Raw genomic sequence first — 22,000 nt, forward strand, 5'->3', positions numbered from 1 at the left:
AAAACATTAATATGTAATGTATATTTGAGGAAATTTTAATTTAAACAAAGTTATAATTCTTTAAAACTCTTGAAAAATTAAAAGTAAATAAAGTAAATTTTAAATTTTCATATATATAAGGTACTTGTTGTAAAAAAAAATATTTTGAAAATATTCTTTTTTGAAAGTTATTCTTACAACTGGATGATAACAATAAATATGTAATAAAAATAAAAACAAAGAAATATTAAATTTTCAATTTAAATAACAAATACAAGTTATTCTTGCAACGGAATGATAAAAACAAAAATGAAAATATCACAAAAATCACGTTAACAAAAAAATATAATTCAAATTTATTGTTATTGTTTATATACTTATTTTTAGTATTATAATACTAAAATAAATTTAATAATTTTTAAAAATATGCCATGACATATTATGTTTACAAACAAATATAAATCAAACTTTTTTATTTTGTATAAAAATATTTATAGTATTTTAGTATAATGATAAATCTAATTATGATATGTGTATATATAATACTAATTATAAAAAATAAGAAATAAAGATGTAGATAAACACAAAATAAATACATGGAATTATCTTCTTATTTTTTCAAAAACGTTTCCATTTATTTTTGCGATATTTTTATAATATTAGTTTGTAATCAGTTAAATAATGAATTATATAATTTATTTATTAGAGATTAAAACTTTAATTAGTCAAATTAAAATTAAAATTGTTTAATGACTAAGCCTAAAATCATGGAGAACATGACAAATAAGCAAATTTACTTCTCAAATAATAGTATCGATTAATATAGATAATAAGGAAAGCAAATATCTATAGAATAGATTGCAAAATAGTTTTGAATATTTTATTTTTCATAGACATTATACTTACATATAAGAAAATCATAAAAATCATGGTACAAATATCATATTTAAAATTTATAATACATTCACGAAATAGTAAACATATCATTTATGGATCTAATATATATCATCTATACAATTTAGAATAGGATTAAGTATATGATAACTATTGATAAGATAATAATACTAAACTTTACAAGATAAAGTTATGTTTTAAATAATTTGACATGATAATATATAATTCATAAGTTTGATATATTATATTGTAAAGTTTGATATATATAATTCATGGGTTTAATATACCTAATAAAATGATTATATATATATATATATATATATATACTTTATAGTCTGATAAAATTGTATATTGTCATATCATATCTTAAAATTGTTTTTACATAATGTTGTAATAGTATTGATTTGATTTATATATAATAATAGTCTACTGATTTGTCTACTTTATATCGTTTGACTAATACATTTGTTTGTCTATCAAATAAATTAAATTGTAATGTGTTTATATCATTTAAATCAAATAAATTCTAGTCTAGTCTAGTCGGCAGTCTAATCTTAAGTGTCATTTAGTCACATATAAGTTATAACTCATCAACACTTGTCAATTCACATTTAAAAGATTAATAGTAAACCGGGCTTCTACCTCTAGTGGTAAAAGACTTACAGCCATGAGTACCGTCACCTGAGTTCGAATCCCGGCCACTGGATCACTTATGTGAGGGCCAGGATACCTCTGTATAAATCAAAAAAAAAGATTAATAGTGAATCAAATTATAATGTTTTTCATTTAAACGTGTTCTCAAATCTCTTATATATTAATTGAGAAACATTACAACATTTTTTGTTAATCACGTGTCATCGTTATGATAATTTTTAGAATCTTTAGAAAAAATAGGTTGGTCCATATAAACTTATATTATATATACTATCAATAGAATTCTGCATTTAGTTTTTAGAATTATTTACAAGAAAATGTCATTGTTTTTTCATTTTATATTTATAATTAATTTGCCTGCTATATTTATAACCAATCATAAATAATATTTATTTTTTTCTTAATTATCGTCAAACAGTATAAAGATAAAGGGTGTGTACTGATTTAAACCTAGACTTATACAAATAAAAATACAATGTCAGGTTACATATTTTAACTTAGTGTTATATGAAACATACAAATAATACAAATAATTATTAAAAATTTGGGAATTATAGTGGTATATTATTTTATTAATTGTGATGATAAAATTTGTTTAACAGTATCGAAAAATGAAACCAATTAATATTCTATCACTTTCAAAACTTCTCAATTATATATATATATATATATATTATAAATTAGCATATGATTATTACATTTATATCTCAATACCTATCATCCTAAACATATAAAACAACTACACATATACAACAAAAAAAAACACATTATATATTTGTTTTGAAAAATATACATGTTATAAAATAAAATATGTTATAAAATAAAATATTTCAAAAAGAAACAATCCCGCACTTTAAAAGTACAAGTCAAAATCTAGTAAAAATATATTTTATGAATCATTCTACTGGGTGACACATAACATAGATTATGTGTTAGTGTTTCAAAAAAAAAATTATGTGTTATAATGTTTTTCAATTAAGTATATAAGGGATGTGTATTATGATAGGTTCACCAACCAATAGGATTTTATTATTTCAAATTCGATATCTTTTAAAAAAAGAAACAAAATATTGTCAAGTTATAAAAAAAAATAAAAAAAAATAGTAGTTACAAAAAAAAAAAATTTTAAAAACATATTTCTAACGTCGTCAGCAAAATATTAAACCTTAAACTCTTGGGTAAACCCTAAACCCTTGGGTAAACCCTAAACCCTTGGATAAATCCTAAACTCTAAATAAAAAATACTAAAACTCTAAACCCTTAGCCCTAAATCCTAAGCCCTAAACCCTTGAGTGTTTTAGTGTTTAGTGATTTTGATTCAGAGTTTAAGATTTATCCTAGAGTTTAGGGTTTAGGGTTTAAAATTTAGGGTTTATGGATTAGGATTTAGAGTTTAATGTTTTGCTGACGACGTTAAAAATATTTTTTTTTTGTAATTACTACTGTTTTTTATTTATTTCTTTTTACTTTTTAATTTTAAAAACATAATAGTATAATTTAACAATATTTTGTTTCTTTTTTAAAAAAATATTGAATATGAAATAACACAATTCTATTGGTTGGTGAACCTCTGGGTTCACCCAATAAATAATAAGTCTTCCCAAAATTGCTAGATTTATTTTCTTGTAATGAAATATATAAGGGATGTGTATCTTAATGGATATTCTCTAAATTGCTAGATTTATTTACTTATAATGCATGTACCAATAATGGGATGTTGATAATAATAGTTCAAGTGATGTTAACTCAGAATTGCTTCTTAATTTTTTGTCACAAAACTAGAAAAACAACGTGTAAGTAAAACTCAACAAAGCCAGTGGTGCTTGGCTCGGGCTTGGTACTTGGCTCTCTCTTTTTTAACAGGTATCGAGTTTGTTTCCTCTTGAGTTCTCCCAGCTTTAGTTTAATCTGGGCGGTTTAGCCTTCTTTGTATGTCCGCTGAGCCTTTTTAATTTCGAATAAAAAGTAGTACTTGCAAAGAAAAAAAAAACAAAGCCAGTGGTCAGTGCTTGCAAGTGGCTCACACGCGCTTACACACCGCGTAGAGACCTTTTCGTCGACATCATTGTCTCTCGATTTTAACAATTTTATTATTATTAATTTCCCCTCAAAAATTAATACTGATAAAACGTTCCTTTTCAGTGTCCTCTCACTTTCTTTCGACGAAGGAACCTTCATTCACTTTTCGATTTTTGATCGCTGCTTCGAAGAACCAATCAAAACCCTAGAAGACGACGACGAAGAAGACGACGACTCGTTCTCCTCCTCAATCATAACTCCAAACTCAGCTCTCTCGAATCTCCAGATCGCGAAAACCCGAGCTTAACCGAAGCGATGAAACCGGTTCAATCCGCTCCGGTTAAGAGCCGTCCCCGCCGCCGCCCAGACCTCTCCTTACCTCTCCCTCAGCGCGACGTCTCCCTCGCCGTCCCTCTCCCCCTCCCACCGACATCCGGCGGCTCCTCCTCCTCCTCCTCCTCCTCCTCCTCCTCCTCCTCCGCCGCTCCGAAAAACTACTCAGATCTAGAGCGTGGGAACCGGATCGGGAGCGGAGCAGGCGGGACGGTGTACAAAGTGACACACCGTCCGAGCTCCCGCGTGTACGCGCTCAAGGTGATCTACGGAAACCACGAGGAGAACGTCCGCCGCCAGATCTGCAGAGAGATCGAGATCCTCCGAGACGTGAGCCACCAGAACATCGTCAAGTGCCACGAGATGTTCGACCAGAACGGCGAGATCCAGGTCCTGCTCGAGTTCATGGACGGAGGATCTTTAGAGAACCGCCACGTGTCGAACGAGCGTGACTTGGCCCATCTCTCTCACCAGATCTTGAACGGCTTAGCGTATCTCCACGGCCGCCATATAGTCCATAGAGATATCAAGCCCTCGAATCTGCTCATCAACTCGGATAAAATAGTCAAGATTGCTGACTTCGGAGTGAGTAGGATCTTGGCGCAGACCATGGATCCCTGCAACTCCTCTGTCGGGACGATTGCTTACATGAGTCCTGAGAGGATTAATACTGATTTGAACCAGGGGAGGTACGACGGTTACGCTGGGGATATCTGGAGCTTAGGTGTTAGCATTCTTGAGTTTTACCTTGGGAGGTTTCCTTTCAATGTGAGTAGGCAGGGGGACTGGGCGAGCCTCATGTGTGCTATCTGTATGTCGCAGCCGCCGGAAGCTCCGGCGGCTGCGTCTCCGGATTTTCGTCATTTTATCTCGTGTTGCTTGCAGAGGGAACCGGGGAGGAGGATGACTGCGACTCAGCTTTTGCAGCATCCGTTCATACGGAGGGCTGTGAGTCAGGGGCTGAACAGGTCTCCTCAGAACCTGCATCAGCTCTTGCCTCCTCCTCCTCCTCGTACTCTGTCTTCGTCTTCTTCTTCTTCCCCAACGACGTAGCGTCGTCATCTGGTTGTTGGTCAGTCTCTTTGTTCTTGAATGTTGTCCAATTTTTGCGTAAGCTTTGCGTAACTTTATCAAGAAGGGCAATGACTTTTGCTTTGTATCCCAAACTGTAGCTTTTGTTGAATTCTCATAAAGGTTATGCCTTTTCTCTGTTGTTTTCCCATTTATGCTTCTGGGTTTGCATCTCTTAAGTCTCGTGAAAAAGGATGGTTTCTATCTATTTACGGTTGATCAGGGTTTAGTTTTGTCTGATAATGTTCCTACACTAAAGCTTGATCAGACGAACTATGTTATTGTCTTGTATGTTACTGAAGGCAAAGAAACTCGTAACTCCCACTCATGTTTTGATTTTATGTTTTCCTCTGTTTTTCCACATCTCTCTCAATGAGGTTCCAAATCTTATTACCTAGTTGTTTTGTTTCACCAAGTAGTTCAGTAGGAGAGTCATTGGTTGGTTCTAAGAAATCATATGTGCAAAGCTGAACTAGTTTAATACTTGACCATCCCGAATCCTACTAATAACCATGTCTCTGGCTTTTTGTAATCCTCTGCACTCTCTAAGCTGAACTAGTTTAATACTTGTTTTTCTTGCAAAGTGTTGAGGAGTTGATTATGTCTTGTTTGACAGTCTCACTCTCAAGAGGACAGTCGTCTCTAACTAAAGACTGTATAAACAAAATCGCATGATCCGAGTAGCTTATTTTGTGGAGAAGGTCTGGTGGTTTTCTCTAGTACAAGTTACATGAAACCCAAAATAACCACCTTTGTTACAAAGGCTCATTACATGAATCAAAAGAAACATGCATGAGTTCATCTCCTTCGTTGGGGCCAAACAGTCGTATGTATATTCACATTCAAACATGTTTTGCTTTCTTTCTTAGTTCGTCAACCCATATGCTAAATTTCCCTTAAATTTTTCCTCAATTGTTTCCTCGACGGAGCTTTAGGAATGTTATCATTGAAGGACACCTTTGTTTGTTTTCTTGTAAACCACAACCTGTATGATAAACAAATTTTGCATTACTTCACGCGGGGGCGGACGCAGAGAGGACTTAGGTGTGGCACTTGCCCCACACTTAACTTTTGTATTTTCTTCAATAATTAGCTTACAGTTTATCTAAATGCCCTTATTGTATTTATTCTTTATAATGGGTGCCCCATATTCAATAAGTTGTTGGATCCACCCCTATCTTCACTCGAGCTAGTTAACCACCAATCTAGCAAAGGCAAACGGATGGACGCGAGTAGGCCTGGGCATAATATCCGTAACCCGAAATCCGAACCGAACCCGAACCGAAAAACCCGATCCGTATCCGGTCCGAAGTGTAAAAAATATCCGAATGGGTCCTGTAATGTGATACAAAACATATCCGAACCCGAAGTGTTATTAACCGAATCCGAACGGATAACTCGAAAAACCCGAAAAATCTGAAAAAATATCTGAAGAAACCGATCCGAGTGTCCAAAATAATATACAATATAATTATATGAAACATGAATATATACTTCAAATATTCAATTTCATATTTATTTTGATATGTTATCTAACAATAAGTATTTAAAATTTAAACTACTACCTTAAATACTTAATTATATATAAATAAATATATATTTCTTATGTTTTACTTTTCAATTTTAGATTTTATTTCGGGTATATCCGTACCGATCCGATATAACCCGAATCCGAATGATATATGATTACTTTATGGGTTCAATGATGTGATACAAAACCGGCCTGAACCCGATGTGTTATATCCAAACCCGACCCGTAATTGCAAATTTATTAGAATGTGACCTACGAGGTGTTATAAAAAAGAACTGAAATCCAAAAAATCCGATCCGAACGCCAACGGGTACCCAAACGCCCAGACCTAGACACGAGTCAAATGATCTGCGCTCCTTTTCGGTACGAATGCGTAAGAGAGCCAAAGACGAGAGTATAAAGAGAGCGAATACCTGGTAATGAATTAAACAGCGAAAGACCGACTGTGCCTCCATACAAAAAAAAAAAAAAAAGATGTTTAATCAGATTGAATATTTAAATCAAAAACAATTTACATTGGCAATAACCAAAAAATCAAAAGATTTCAGAGTCAAGACATAGTTATCATATTATCAGTGTCTTTTTTATTATTATTATTAGTGTCTTTATATACTCCATATCAAAAATGTGGAAATAACTGCATATTCATGTGAGAAAATGAACATTTCCACTGATATAAACGGATAAAAACAACTGAATATACTGTGAACGGAGAATTTTATCATAAGAGCACGTCCGCTGTTAGAAACCATGAATGACATGTTTTATTATTATAATTATTTATTATAATTATTATAAAAAAGTATTAGTATTATAATTATTTATTTATGTTTTATTTTCCTTAAATTAGTTAATCATCTATTTGGATGACATGTTTTTAGTATCTCATAGTTTTGTAAGAACTCATAAATAAGAAATTTTGCTCATTTCTTTTTTAATTTCATTTTTCTAAATACTAAATATTCCTCATGATACTGCTATTGAAGATGCTTAAAACAGCTAAAATTTAAAAAATCCGTATCCACTAATTTTTTTTTATATATTTTATTATCACATTAGTCATAAACCCAGAGAATGGTAAGTTTGGACATAAATGTGATTTTTCTGCCCTAAAAATGTTAATTTCTATGACAGTAAATAATGAGCAATTATCCTAAATACTATTTTTAAGTTTTGATCACAAAAATAGACCACAAAGAGTAAAATAATCAAAATATTTCATTTAATAGGTAAAAGGATCCTAATACTCTAGATACATAAAAAAATTAAAAAATTAAAAAAATAAAAAATAATAATTTTTTTTATAATTTTAGATTATATGTTTTTTAATTCAGTTTTTTTTTATAAATTTTCTTTTAAATTCCTTTTTGAATTTTTTTTAAAAAATTTTCTTTTTGTAATTCGAAAATACTTTTTGAAACTATTTTTAAAATATTTATTTTCAAACTTTTAATATTTATTTTTTATTTTATAAAATTTTAATGAAATAAACTTTTTTAGTGTTATAGTATTTCCCGTAAATAATTTTTAAAACTACAAACTCCTTCCATATAAAGCATAAAACCAAAATATCCACACGTGATAACATGTGTTGAGAGAGCGAGAGAGAGAGAGAGAGAGAGAGAGAGAGAGAAGAAACAGTGGTGTAGTGATTTTATTTGTTTTGTCGATATCAGGGAATCATCTGATACTCTCTCCTTTGATCGATTCGCTGCATCTGTAATTCCTCACGGTCCTGATCTGGCTATTTCCTGATCGTTGGATCACCCATTTAGCTTGACACATACATAACCCAATCAAGGAGTGTGTGTGTGTGTGTGTGGATCACAGAGAGAGAGGGAATGAACGGTGAGGTCGTCGCGGCTTCAGCAGAGCCATCTCCGCCTCTGGAATGGAGATTCTCCCAGGTCTTCGGTGAACGAAGCGCCGGTGAAGAAGTTCACGAAGGTAACAAAAACTCAGCTATCGATTTTGGATCGTTGAAATTAGGGTTTTGAATTTGGATACGGGTCTATCGAATTAATCACGTTTTCATTGATGGGTCATTCGAAAGTTTTGATTTTTTTTGTATCTTAATGGTTATAGGATGCTTGTGAGTTGTGGCTAGATTCCACTGTGTTGTTTCATTGTGAGTGGGAATGTTGTTGTTCTGTTATGCTTTGTGGCTAGATTCGATTTTGTTGCTTCGTTATGAGTGTTGAGGAATGTTATTCTGAATTGTAGTTGAAATATGCTCAGAACTGTAGCTGGTGTTTTCCTCTGCAGTTGATGTGATTTCAGCTATCCAGTTTGATAACTCCGGCGACCACCTCGCTACTGGGGACCGTGGAGGAAGGGTTGTTCTTTTCGAGAGAACCGATGCCAAGAATGTAATGTCTCTGCTTCTTGCCACTTGTAAGCGATTTTTTTTCTGAAAGAAGATGGGAAAAACTTGACGTTTTTGTTGCATGCTATCGATTACAGAGCAGTGGAGGAGCTAGAAGGGATCTTGAAGAAGCAGACTATCCACTAAGGCACCCCGAGTTTCGTTATAAAACAGAGTTTCAGAGTCATGACCCTGAGGTATTATGATCTTCTTACTCTGTTTTCATACTTATGTGTGAATGTGTATGTTCGTGTTTTGATGCTTGATCTCTCTCCACCAGTTTGATTATCTCAAGAGTTTGGAGATAGAGGAGAAAATAAACAAAATCAGATGGTGTCAAACAGCGAATGGCGCTCTTTTTCTCCTATCCACAAACGATAAAACCATCAAGTTTTGGAAGGTGAGCACATCTTTTATTTATTTGCTGGCCTCTGAATGACATAATGTTTGTTTCTGGAAATGTAGGGTTTAGAACGATAAAGTTGATACTTTAATAGCCAATCTTGAGAATGTTGGAATATGAACGCTCTGGCCTGTTTGTTGGGTTTGCTTACTATATATAGATGGTAGTTCTAAATCCTTAATGTTGTAAAGAGTTTCTGTTTGAATTGTTTTCTGTCAGTAACCTGTTGAGATGAGTATGTAGAGTTGACTCTATCCTCTTCTTGCTTATTTGAGTTTAACAGGTTCAAGACAAGAAGATCAAAAAGATTTGTGATGTAAATTCAGATCCTTCAAGAACGGTTGTGAACGGAGAAGTACCTGAAGCGAACAGCTCATCGCTGCGGTTGCCAGTGGTAGTTGTACTCTCAACAATTTGTTTTGCACATTTAACAGTCTAGTATGAGCACGAACTGCATCTGATTCAATTCGCTCGAATTTACAGTTCATTGGTGTTCGACTTGTGCTTTTTAGTACTAATCTCCCCTGCATTTCCCCGTTCCATGACCTTTGATTAGGAATTTGATTCTTAAGTCATGCAAAATCACTTAATATTGCTCATGTGTAGACTAATAGTTCATTTGGCATATACAGGTAACAAGTCATGAGTCGAGCCCTGTGGCTAGATGTCGAAGAGTATATTCTCATGCTCATGATTATCATATCAATTCAATCTCAAATAATAGGTATGTTATTCATATTCATCCCTTTAGAATTTTACTTGCTTCCTTCGTACTATCAACTGCCTTCTTACTCTAATGTTTTGGTCCTAATAATTTTTCTATTAAAATCAGTGACGGAGAAACATTTATTTCTGCTGATGATTTGCGAATAAATCTTTGGAATCTGGAGATTACCAATCAAAGTTTCAATATTGTTGATGTCAAGCCTGAGAAAATGGAAGATCTATCTGGTAAGCCCTGGTTTACTGTTCCAGTATGTTCCTTGAATGCTACATCTTGTGTAAACTGCTACCACATTCGTTCTTGCAGAGGTTATCACATCAGCAGAGTTTCATCCTACGCATTGCAACATGTTAGCTTATAGCAGTTCTAAAGGCTCAATACGCTTGATTGATTTGCGCCAATCAGCTTTATGTGATTCACATTCCAAATTGTAAGTTTTGACGACTGGCAAATTCTGAAGAGTTGTCTAGCAGCAAAAGGCTTAACATTGTTTTTGTTTCTGTAAGGTTTGAGGAACCAGAAGCAGCTGGTTCTAAATCGTTCTTCACTGAGATTATTGCTTCAGTGTCAGACATCAAATTTGCAAAAGAAGGAAGATACTTACTTAGCCGTGACTACATGACACTTAAGGTCCATACCTTTACATTGTTTCCATTGGCATTAGATATGAGAACGCCATTAAAGCTATCGATGGCTGGTTTCAAATTCTAAGGTTTATGTTTTTTTTTTTTTGCATATCAGTTATGGGACATCAACATGGATTCAGGTCCGGTATCAACTTTCCAGGTTCATGAACATCTGAAACCGAAGGTAAGTTTCCTGTACTTTTGAGAGAGATGTTTCCTGTACTTTTGAGAGAGATGCAGTTAATGAGTTGATGCATGGCTGATTGGTACTCCTCTTTTCCTTTGGCCATCTTCAGCTCTGTGATTTATATGAAAATGATTCCATATTTGACAAGTTCGAGTGTTGTATAAGTGGCAATGGATTGCGAGCAGCTACTGGTTCTTACAGGTATGACATGTAAAGCATAATATATTTTCTGTTCTTGAGATTTTCAAAAGACTGATTCCTTCTCTATCCAGCAATTTGTTCCGTGTGTTTGGTGTTTCCCCGGGAAGCACCGAGACTGCAAGCTTAGAAGCAAGCAGAAATCCAACGAGGTAAACTTGAGTAAAGCTATGAAGAGCTAATGTGCTCGATCTTCTCTTTTTACTCAATCCTGATGAAATGGAATTGTTTGATGTTGTTTTATCATAGGAGACATGTCCCAGTTCCCTCGAGTCCATTCAAAGCACTAAGCCGTGTTGTAAGTAGAGGTTAGTGGCTCTCTTTCTCTCCTTTCTCATTTAAGAAACTGACATCAAATGAGTAATGGTGAAAGCAGGATCAGAGAGTGCTGGAGTCGATGGGAATAGCGATGCACTTGATTACACAACAAAGTTGCTGCATCTTGCTTGGCATCCAAGCGAGAACTCAATTGCCTGCGCTTCTGGAAATAGCTTGTACATGTACTATGCTTAACACCCACACTCAGCAAAGAAAAAAAGTAGATAAAAAGGAGCAGTTTCTCTGCTCTAGACTCTGTTTTTCTAGGTTCTTTATGGTGCTTCGTAGGGAGTGCTATATGCATCATCATTATTATTATCATCGGTCACATAAGCTTTGTAATCATCATGTTGGACTTTTGGGTAAATGGCAGGCAATCAGTGAAAACCAATCTTGGAAGTGTACAGATTCACTTGTGCACCTTGGAAACTACTTTATAGGCAAAGAAAAATGTAAAAATCCGATTTTAAAAAATCGTGATTTTAGTTAAGCTAATCGTATATGACTTTTGGATTGGAGATATGTATTAGTTTGTTTACAATCTTTTTCTGGTCTTGGTGTAATCATTGTTTTATTGATTCTTTTGTTAGACTTGTTTCTCCTTTGTTAACTTATTGAAAATGAAATACATTTCATTTACTAATGTTTAGTAAAACCCTCCAAAGTAGCACTGTTCAATTTCATTTACTAACGTAATTTTCTTATTTATTATTTTGGCTTATAAAAATTTTGAATATATAAATGAATTATTTCAATTTTCCTCCTAAACAAATACTCCATCTGTTTTATGAAAAATGCCATTTTAACATTTTTTACACACTAAATGATTAAAATGCATGTTTTATTAATTAAATTTATTTAACTGATTATATTTGAGATAAATAAAATTATTTATATGATTAAAATATTTTGTAACTAATATTAAGTTTAAAGTCAATATAAATTGCATCGAAAATTTAAAATTATTGTTTTGTAATCATTAAACAAATAAAGTAATTAATTTCAAAATAACACATGTGTGGGGCAAAAAAAAACATTAAGAACGGGGAGAAGATCAAATGGATTTTGAAATGGACATGCATTCGCTAAAGTCAACAGGAATCAGATTCTCGTTCTGTTGTCCAGAACCAGAAATCGTAGCCGTATAAGTGACGTCAGTAACGGTCAGCGATAACGGCAGCTTAACGTGGTATAAATGGTCAAAAGACTCAAAACTGGTTTCAGACACTTGTGCGGCTCTGGTTCAGTGTATCACGATTAGAAAGTGACGGTGGTGAATGGGTGATTCGATGTTCCAAGATAGGGTTTCAAGTCTAATGATTCTTTTATCCCCCCTTTCAAAGTAAAAGAGAACTTTGCTTGTCAAGCACGCTATCTGTGTTTTTCCCTTGTCTGTTAGGGGACAAGACTCAAGTGCATCACATCGTCTGTGTTTGTGTGTGTTGTTATTTTTTACTCCTAATTAATAAAAATAAATATGGTATAACAAATTTTTGAAGAGAATATGATAATCCTCTACAAGATGATGACATAAAAACTATACGATATTCACATTTAGCGAAGTAAACAAGTCAATAGCAAAGTCCAACGCGTGAATTTTTGTCAATGAAAGGGACTGGATGAAATGAAAATTCGAAGAAACTTCGCTTTGTTCCTACTTCCTAACCAGTTTGTTTGTTTTTTCGCCAAAAGAAAACAAATAAAATAGTCATGTACCCCCATAACCAAAACTGTTAAACTCAGCTAAAACTTTGTGCGCAAAAAAACTTTATCACAATACATTTCTTAACATTTAAATTTAATATATAAAAAGTCATGTATCACTACTGAAAATTATGCATTTTTGTTACAAATTGATGACAATTCTCAGAAACAGTGTTCGAATTTATGCCACTGCAATTTTAAAGGTAAAATTTTGTATTTTCTAATTTACTGATAATATCAATTTTAAAGGTTAAAAAATGCAAAATTATTGGCAAATTTATAGAAAAAGAGACAAAATAAAGACAACAAAACATTACATCAATATAAACACTACAAGAAAACATATTTTTTACGAAGACAGAATTCGTTGTAAATTCGTCGTAAACGGGGTGTTACGACGAATTAACTTCGAAATACGTTTCGTTGTAAAACGTCCGTCGTAACAGAGATTTCGTCGTAAACGACTTGTTATGGTAAACGTCGTAAACGAGACGTAACTTTTCGTGGTAAACTCCACGTAACTCTTTCGATGTAAAGCACACGTAAATACTTTCGTTGTAAATCATTCGTAAACATTTCGATGTAAAACCCTCGTAAATCTTTCGATGTTAGTCTCTCGTAAACATTCGATGTAAACTCCATGTAATGTTTACGAGGATTTTACATCGATTCTTATTATATTATTATTAATTAGTATATAATACATTTAAATGTATATTTAATATTTGGAATTTAAAATAATTTAAATTTTAAAACGAAATATGAAAATGAAAAACATATTTAAAATAAAACATTTAAAAGTCATACAATAATATTTAAATTCATAATACAAATAGAAATATAAAAAAACCTACATATTCTCGAAGTAGTCGGTAGGGTTGCTCGGCTGTTGACGGGTTGGATCGGACTCTTGGGGATCTCGTACTGGCAACCCAAGAGCGGCTCGTCTCTCACTCAGCATTCTCTGTATAACCGGGTTTCCCACGACCATCACGTCTAGCAAATCCTCAAGAGAGTCCAAGCGAACCTGCTGTCTATCCATTCGAACTTTCATCTGAACAGTCTCTTCATCCCGTCTCGAAGTGTATGACGAAGTTGCCCTTGCAACTTCGTTAACAGAGCCTATACCGACTATCCGTCCCTTCTTTTTACGAGCCACCTATAAAATCAAAACATATATTAATATAGTTAATTAAGTTAAAATATTTAAAATAATGTAAACAAAAATTTTAAGTTGTACCTCTTCGAAGATTCTGTCGGTCTCTTCGGTGGACAATGTGACGGGTAATCCATCGGGAGACTCATGGGTTAGTTGCGTCTCCCGTTCTTCAATCCGAGCACCCACTGCTTGGAAGAGTTTCTTAGATGCAAGATCCACAAAAACTCCATCGGATGTGGCCTGAGTCATCTTGAATAGGTCAGACAGAGATGGTAAGACTCCCGTCTTCTCGAACTATAAAAAAAAATTAAATTAAATATTAAAAATTATATTAATTGAATATTTTAAAATATATATTTAAAACAAAACTTACAGCTTCTGGACGGATTCATGCATGAGGTTTTTGTCTGGTTCTGTGAAGCATGGGCAAATGACCATCTTTATCCTTCGTCCTTCGAGAAGCCGAGCACGAATTGGTTTTTTTGATCGAAGAGGGGTGCTCCCAATAGGCGATGAGGCCATCCTACACATCCTTCGTGAGCTTAGTGGGCTTTCCCTCATACCCGTAGATCTTCCACTTGTCCTTCCAATTGGAGACTGTGTTGTAGAGGCGGATCTTTGCCTTTGCAACGAATTCCGCCTTCACCCTCTCGGTGATTCCCAAAGACCAATGCCACTTTGGTGAAACACAATTTTTTTTAAAAAAATTACAATTAATAATAAATATTAAAAAGTATATGTACATATTTAAAAGTGAAAATTTAATTAAATTTAAAAATCTTACCCCAAAACATTTAAACCAAGTGATCTTAACGTAATTTGGTGTTTTGTTTCAGTTCAGATATGCCCCGTCGTAGTAACCCTTAATCGTGTGGTAGTAACCCTTAATCGTGGCGAAACGCTCTGGCTAACACGGTTGTTAAACAAATCAACATAACTGATGTAAGAAAATGTAGAAAGTGTAATATAAACGCAAGTCTCTCTCTCTGTAACACTATAAATAAACCCACCAAATATCTCCGCTTCGCATCTCTCTTTCTCACTTACCCATTCATACTGAAAGAGCCCATCTTCTTCTTCTTTTTCGTAAAAGGGACCAAGACCGACGTCGAAACTACAGTAAAAATGCAGGAGGATATGACGTCAGCAGCAGCGTATTACCCCCACCAATCGATGATCATGACCGCGAAGCAGCAGCAGCAACCGGAGTTACCGGAGCAAGAGCAGCTAAACTGCCCTCGCTGTGCCTCACCCAACACCAAGTTCTGTTACTACAACAACTACAACCTCTCACAGCCACGTCACTTCTGCAAAAACTGCCGTCGTTACTGGACCAAAGGCGGTTCCCTTCGTAACATCCCCGTCGGCGGCGGAACTCGCAAGAACAGTAGCAAACGATCCTCTGTCGGATCGTCTTCTTCTTCGTCGTCGAGCAGCAGTCCGAAGAGTAAAACGGTCGCTGTTTCCGACCAAGAGAGTAGAAACACGGGGAATTCGGGTCAGGAAATGGATCCGACCCGGATGTTATACGGGTTACCCGTTGGAGATCCGAGTGGTGGGAGTTTCAGTTCGCTGTTGGTTTCGAATATGCAGCAGATTAGAGGGGTTAACTACGAAACCGGGTCGGGTTGGTATCCGGGGATGGAGTTGGGTTTGGGTTCGGGTATTCGGAGGAATGATGACGCCGCGTTGACTGATGAACAGAATTGAGAAGAATTGAAGAATCGGGAGGGTAATTTGGTAAATTTCGTATAGATGTATATTTTAGTCGTGCCGTAGTCAATATAAACGACAAATGATGTCGGTCCATATAAGCTATTCTCACTTATTTTCTTTCTTTTCCTGATTGGCTTTTGGGAGTGTTATATGATTTCATATTTAATGAAATTATAGAATGCGACTGATAAATTGATTTTACATTTATCTGATTAGCTCTGTCATTGCTTAATTATCTAATTTATGGTATCAACCAGGCCCGGACCGGATCCATAATTTTACTATCTTTATCCAAATCCGGGTTTTCGGATATCCGGATGTCAGATATCCTCCTAAAAATTGTAATATCTGGTGGATATCCGGATCCGGATTTGGATCCTTAAAATAAATAAAAAATAATATTAATATATATATAAAATATTAACAATAATTTAAAAAATATATATATAATGTCTTTAATTATTTCTATGTATAATATTACAAAATTTACATAAAATATATATATATACTATTATAAAAATGAAAATATATTAAATAAAATTAATTTTTATATATAGATATTACTATTTTTGAAATATTTATTAATAAAACTTACGGATCCGGATATCCGGACTTAAAAATTAAGATATCCGCATTTTCGGATCGGATCCGAATCGAATCCGGATCTCGGATAAAAGTCTCATGCCTAGTATCAACCACCAATGTATGTTTGATAAAAAAAAAAAAAAAAAAAAAACCAACTACCAATGTATTTGCAAAAACCCAGCCTTAATTTCGGTATGCTATTTATAATCTTTTTAAGTTGTAGTAGTCGGAACAAATTTCTAATAGTTTCAATGTGTTTTTAAGAATTTATTTATCTTCTTTTCATAATAATATATTATAATATTAACTTGTTTTTTTTTTGTCAACTATTAACTTGTTTATTATGGTTTTAATATCAACTTGTTTATTATTGTTTTAATATATCTGATTCAATGAAATAAATAAAAAGAAAATATAGTTCGGAACTACATGTATTATCATCATTGAAGCTGAGAGAGTTGACATTATTTGTTGAAAAAAATCCACGCGTTTACATATATGACGATCACAAATCTATCCATAGTCATTGAAGACTCTCATAATCAAATCATGTGGGCAAGAAAATAGTGAAAGAAAATTCATGAAAGAAGTAAGATTGTGGTCCAGATTAGATGGATAAGTCTCTTAACTCATAAGAAATGAGAAGTCCACTTCATAGATAAGGCTGTGAAATTTGGGCGAGAAATGATTTGAAATGATGACTGATGAGTTGTTGTTATCAAACAAAGGGATTAGTTTGATATTTTTTTTTTGACCCCAATTCCCCTTAATTTAACTATATTTGTAAGAAGCTTATCATCTTACTGATAGGGGAAACACTCTTTTTATATTCCTCATGGCTAGTTTTGATTTTATGGACCACGTTACATATGTTTGGTTATTTTTTGATGGCCAAATATACATGAGCGTAAAAAAGAATGTAACAAGATGGAACATGTCTTTAGCAGTATTGCTACAAAAACAAGTCTCTTAACAATGTAATAAAAAACATGAAGTCTCTGAGGTTTGAAGCACATTGAATGTTTCAAGAACTTAAAAAATCAACCAAAGAAAGAGAGGGAGATCACATGGAGACGAAGCGGGCTTTGTACATAATGATGTACGCCATATGCCAATCACCTGTGTGTAAATTATAATAGTAACACCCAAACACAAAATGAAATAAGAAACTGTATCAAAAATTAAAACGCAGTAAAAAAACAATGGATTATAAGGTAAATGGGGTTGTTACCTCCTCCGGAGAGCTTTGTGATGTCTTCCTCGCGTTGTACGCTTGGGTAGCTATCATCATACTGAATCCATTTGCCTGTTGTCATTATGTCAATTGTTCTTAGTAAAAACTGAAACAAGGAGAGAGAGGTAAAATTTGATTAAAGAATGGGGAAACTAACCACTCTCTTGCTTAACCCATGCAACATAGTGACCAGAGTCCGCACTCCTCCCCTTGTGGGTCAGCACAGAGACCAAGTCATAGATTCCAGTCATGTGAGTCCCTTTCTCAGAAGAAGAAGCACCTGTGTTATAGCAACAAAAGAGTCTCATTAAACTAGAACATGGACAAACAAACAATCATCCAAGTAAAAGGTGTCTTAGATACAGTACCTTCCTGTTGGGCAGCGGTGGATGATTCTCCACTCTCATTTGATGGCGCCTGCAAACAAATACATAGCAAAACAATTTCTTAAAAGATTGTATACTTAAACATATGATTTGTATGAACAAAATTGATAGAGGTGTGTACCTCTGCATCGGTCATTTTCACATCGCCGTCCTTTGAGCTACTCTTAGTTTGCAGACCAAGCTTTTTCCCCTCCTCATCTCTCAGTTTCTGAAAACAAACAAATATCAGTTGATTTGGTTACACCAGCTCATACAATTTGAGCTAACCACAATAAACAGTGCAAACCTGGCGAGGAGCTTCCAGCTTCTTACGGAGTTCCTCAGAACAAAGGTCATAAATATCCAACTCCAGCGGATAATCCACTTTCTGCAACAGATTAAACAAATTGGTGTTTTGAGTTTTGACCATCCGTAATTTTTTGGTTTAAGAATCAAAAACAGAAACGTACCCTGAGAATCTTTGCTTTCTGATTAGTCTCCCTTTTCCAGAAGAAACGCACAAACTGAACCGTCAAGTACCTTCAAGATCAGGTATAAGAGATTGGAACTCGCTTAATTAGTAAAGCATGCCACAAGAGGATTACAGAGTACTGGAAGTCACAGACAAAAAGAAGAGAGTGATTACCTTGGCAAGGAATCTATAAGGGACTCCTTGAGGTAAACAGCAGTACGGCCAAGAGCAGGAGATGTTTTTTCAAGTTCTCCTTTAAGTCCCTATATTAAGATTGGTGTTAGTCTATATATCCAAGGTTTTACGCTAGCAGATAAACCCAACACTGTCCTATTATTTATATATAATATGTTGCAGACATACAAATCTAGAAAAGTCTTTATTTGGAATGATAAAGAGTCTACTCACATGTTTTAATCCTTCATGCAAGTGGTTCACCTCGTGTGATATATGGCATTTTAGAGAATATACAGATTCCGTCTCTGAGCTTTCTTCGCCACTCTCTTGACAATGAACCCTACAGAACAGAAACCAGTTACAACACAACTGAATATACAAAATCAAGATGAAGAAAAAAGAACTCAGAAATCAACATCTTCAGTTGTCAAATTCACATGAACAAGTACATCAATAAAAAACTCCACTATGATATTGCAACGTGGTCTGTAAATTTTCAATCACCCCTAATTTAATCTTTCAAGAGATAGAAAAAGAGTATGTGGACTGCTGTAACTAGACCTTTTCAAGGATTTGACCTTCTACAGATTTTGCATTGTTTACAGAGACACAAAACTAATTATATGGATGATCTACACAAATAATATGAGCCATATATGGCATTAAAGATGTGATCATTTGCATCGATACCTGCTCCGAAGATTGACACCAAAAAGAGCTTTCACAGCGTCAGAGTCTTCGCTGGAAGTTGGGGCTTTTAGGGACTGAGAGAGAGTGTACAACAGTTGCGTCCAACATTCTTCAGCATCCTGTCAGAAAAATTTAACAGCAAGGGATAAACAAACAGAAAGGTTACAGGCTTTTTTCGAGCTTGCAGTAAGAAACAAACCTGCTGCATGTGCATTCCATTCTGCAACTGACTAAACTGAGGGAATTTTTTTCTCAGTACCTGCATCAAGACCAACGTTGATATATGAGCCAAGAACTAGAAACTTCCAAATCTTATGATGAAATATGGATACTGATAATAAGAACTAGGAATAGATATTTGAGACGAGGCTTCCAGAAACTAACCATCCAGAACTGAGTAGGGGAAACAGCATTGACACTTCTATCAAGATCACCAAACAGCTCACGCGTGGCAACTGTGAGCATGTGAGAAGTCTGGTCCACATCATTGCTTCGTCCAGCAAGTGAGTAACTGTTAAGAAGGAAGCGTTGTATGAGATTGAGATGGCGTTATTGAATAAAAGACAGAGAAGGATAAGATGAGATGAACCGACTTGGATAATGCAGATTTCAACTCTGGAACAGATTTTAAGCACTGCACCGTGGAGTTCATGTAACACGTGTTCCCCAGATTGACAAGGCCCGCACTGTAACCCTGAAATCAATTGTAATTGTTAGTTAATTGATGGGACAAATTACAATGCCTAGCACAATATACAAACAAGACATGACTACCAAACCTCACAGAACACACTGATAAGGTATGCCTGCTAGTATACTGCAGAACTGCTACTAGCCTAGGTAGTTTGTTCTAGATTGAAACAATAGCAGCTAAGAAACAGCAGAGTTATAATCAGCAATAAAAAAAGATTTACCAGATTGGTGGCTTGCTCTTCTTCAGGCAGATCCTCAGCAAAAACAATAGCCTTTTCAGGAGCCTTCACTATCTCATCAGCAGTTCCCATCATCATCAGTTTTTGACCCTATCCACCAACAAACCAAACGAATAAGCACCTTTACAAAAAAAAATTAAGCAATTGAGTAAGAAAAGAAGAGAGCTTTTACATCTTTCACTCCAATAGAAGACCAATCTGCATCATCCTGCACCCAAATGAAAGGAATTGTCACCAACATTGAAATAAACAATCTGGTGAATGAACACACAGATCCTATACCTTCAAGAGGCCACCTTTGACCATGATCTTTTGCCTCTCAGGAGGAACACCAGTCAAATCATACAGCTGAGCCTTGAAGACATAAGGAGGCAGAGAAACATCAATCTCGATACCTTCAAACACCTTCTTCTGCCACTTTACGCTTACTGTAATAAAAAAAACCCATCACAAGATTAGGTCAAAGCTTCCACCTTTAACACTCTTTTACTCACATTCGTTCTCACAGGGAGAAGACAAAACAAGATCCGGTTCCAAAACTAGAGTACCACCGACAAGAAATCGAAAGAGAAGAGAGAACCTGTGAGCATCTTGAACTGAGAGGCTTCTTGCTTGATTGCTTGGAGAGAGGGCAAGGAGACAAGTTTATTCTTGTTTCTTTTGGGTTCTTCTTCTACGGAGTTCGATGGTCGTCTTGAAATATCATATGTCAGCGGCTCTTTTCTTTTGGAAGGGGCTGGGTTTACAAACCTTTGGGTCGGGTCGTGTCGGTTCCGGCCGGGTTTTTTTTTATATACAGTAGTTTCAATTAATAATTCAAAAACATTTTCGTATTTTTTTCCCATTTTATTAAAATAGAAGTACAAATAAGAGCTTGTAATTTGTTTACAACTTTATGCCACTGAATTAATTAATGAATCTATTATTAAGCGTTTTTTGTCTTTTCCAAAATTAATGTACTTCTAATCCTATTCTTTCCATGTCTTTTTCAAAAATAATAAATTCATAATAAATTCAGTAAAAATCTTTTATTTTATATATTTCATATCAATACTATAAACAGTATTGTCATTAATAATATACACAAAAAAAATAATATACACAAAAAAAAAAATTATGTAACAATATAAGTTACATTTGTCTCGCTCTCCCCCACCACTCCACACCGGAAGATTTACTTTATTTTTTTTGTGTAAATAAATAAATGTAACTTATATTGTTACAAAAAAATTTATGTGTAAATCTTATTTTTTATATGTTCCAAATTTGTAGAAGACTAGCAATCATTTTATTTCTTACGAACTTTATTAGCTAATATATCATATATAAATAGCATGTTAATTCATAGTTGTATATTTTTGTACTTTTCATTTAATATTTTTTTTCGCTATATATCTTACACGTGGATCTAATTTAATAAATGTTGACTTTGTTTATGTGATATCTAATATCAGTGATACTTTTTACGCTAAAACGAAATAATATAAAATTAAGTACAAATGTAACATTTACATTTACAAATATACATTAAATATATACACAAATTAAAATTTAAAATTAACTACCTGTGCGGTCGCACGGATCAAGGTCTAGTTTAGATATTTATAAGTCGATTGTGTATAGAAATCTGAATAATTGGAGAAAGAGTGATTATAAGAAATACA

At 34.2% G+C, this 22,000-nt stretch overlaps 4 protein-coding genes across 7 annotated transcripts; 3 read left to right on the plus strand and 1 right to left on the minus strand.

Annotated features, from left to right (window-relative positions):
- The first annotated feature begins 3,861 nt into the window (after positions 1-3,861).
- LOC106427499 (mitogen-activated protein kinase kinase 4-like) lies at positions 3,862-4,932 on the plus strand. The gene is given in 1 exon segment (NM_001315938.1): positions 3,862-4,932. A coding segment is annotated over 1 exon segment (1,071 nt).
- Positions 4,933-8,050: 3,118 nt separating this feature from the next.
- Positions 8,051-11,945, plus strand: LOC106427429 (serine/threonine protein phosphatase 2A 55 kDa regulatory subunit B alpha isoform). 4 transcript variants are annotated; one of them, XM_013868152.3, is made up of 15 exons: positions 8,051-8,428; positions 8,747-8,850; positions 8,945-9,043; positions 9,127-9,246; positions 9,533-9,646; positions 9,882-9,973; positions 10,082-10,200; positions 10,280-10,403; positions 10,480-10,603; positions 10,715-10,783; positions 10,896-10,987; positions 11,059-11,136; positions 11,234-11,292; positions 11,361-11,484; positions 11,676-11,945. In XM_013868152.3, exons 1-15 carry the CDS (start codon positions 8,323-8,325, stop codon positions 11,740-11,742), a joined length of 1,491 nt encoding a protein of 496 aa, XP_013723606.2. In that variant the 5' UTR covers positions 8,051-8,322; the 3' UTR covers positions 11,743-11,945. The 4 variants fall into 4 exon arrangements, with proteins under 4 accessions (XP_013723606.2, XP_013723607.2, XP_013723608.2 ...); XM_013868153.3 differs by having other exon boundaries at positions 9,533-9,643; XM_013868154.3 differs by having other exon boundaries at positions 8,052-8,428; positions 11,361-11,945.
- Positions 11,946-15,145: 3,200 nt separating this feature from the next.
- On the plus strand, positions 15,146-16,093 carry LOC106427438 (dof zinc finger protein DOF1.7). Its single transcript, XM_013868172.3, has one exon. It carries the CDS (start codon positions 15,291-15,293, stop codon positions 15,873-15,875), a length of 585 nt encoding a protein of 194 aa, XP_013723626.1. The 5' UTR covers positions 15,146-15,290; the 3' UTR covers positions 15,876-16,093.
- A 1,275-nt stretch (positions 16,094-17,368) lies between these two features.
- On the minus strand, positions 17,369-21,153 carry LOC106427489 (ubiquitin carboxyl-terminal hydrolase 6). The gene is made up of 17 exons (XM_013868218.3): positions 20,917-21,153; positions 20,619-20,764; positions 20,509-20,544; positions 20,319-20,426; positions 19,998-20,098; positions 19,789-19,915; positions 19,604-19,663; positions 19,405-19,523; positions 18,946-19,054; positions 18,712-18,800; positions 18,536-18,605; positions 18,373-18,453; positions 18,208-18,294; positions 18,069-18,117; positions 17,858-17,980; positions 17,698-17,772; positions 17,369-17,585 (listed from the first exon to the last, which is right to left on the minus strand). The coding sequence occupies exons 1-17, from the start codon at positions 20,924-20,926 to the stop codon at positions 17,530-17,532; spliced, it is 1,446 nt and encodes a 481-aa protein (XP_013723672.1). The 5' UTR covers positions 20,927-21,153; the 3' UTR covers positions 17,369-17,529.
- Between the last annotated feature and the right edge of the window lie 847 nt (positions 21,154-22,000).

The sequence above is a fragment of the Brassica napus genome, chromosome C3 (genome assembly GCF_020379485.1).
Source record: "Brassica napus cultivar Da-Ae chromosome C3, Da-Ae, whole genome shotgun sequence".
Lineage (NCBI taxonomy): Eukaryota > Viridiplantae > Streptophyta > Magnoliopsida > Brassicales > Brassicaceae > Brassica > Brassica napus.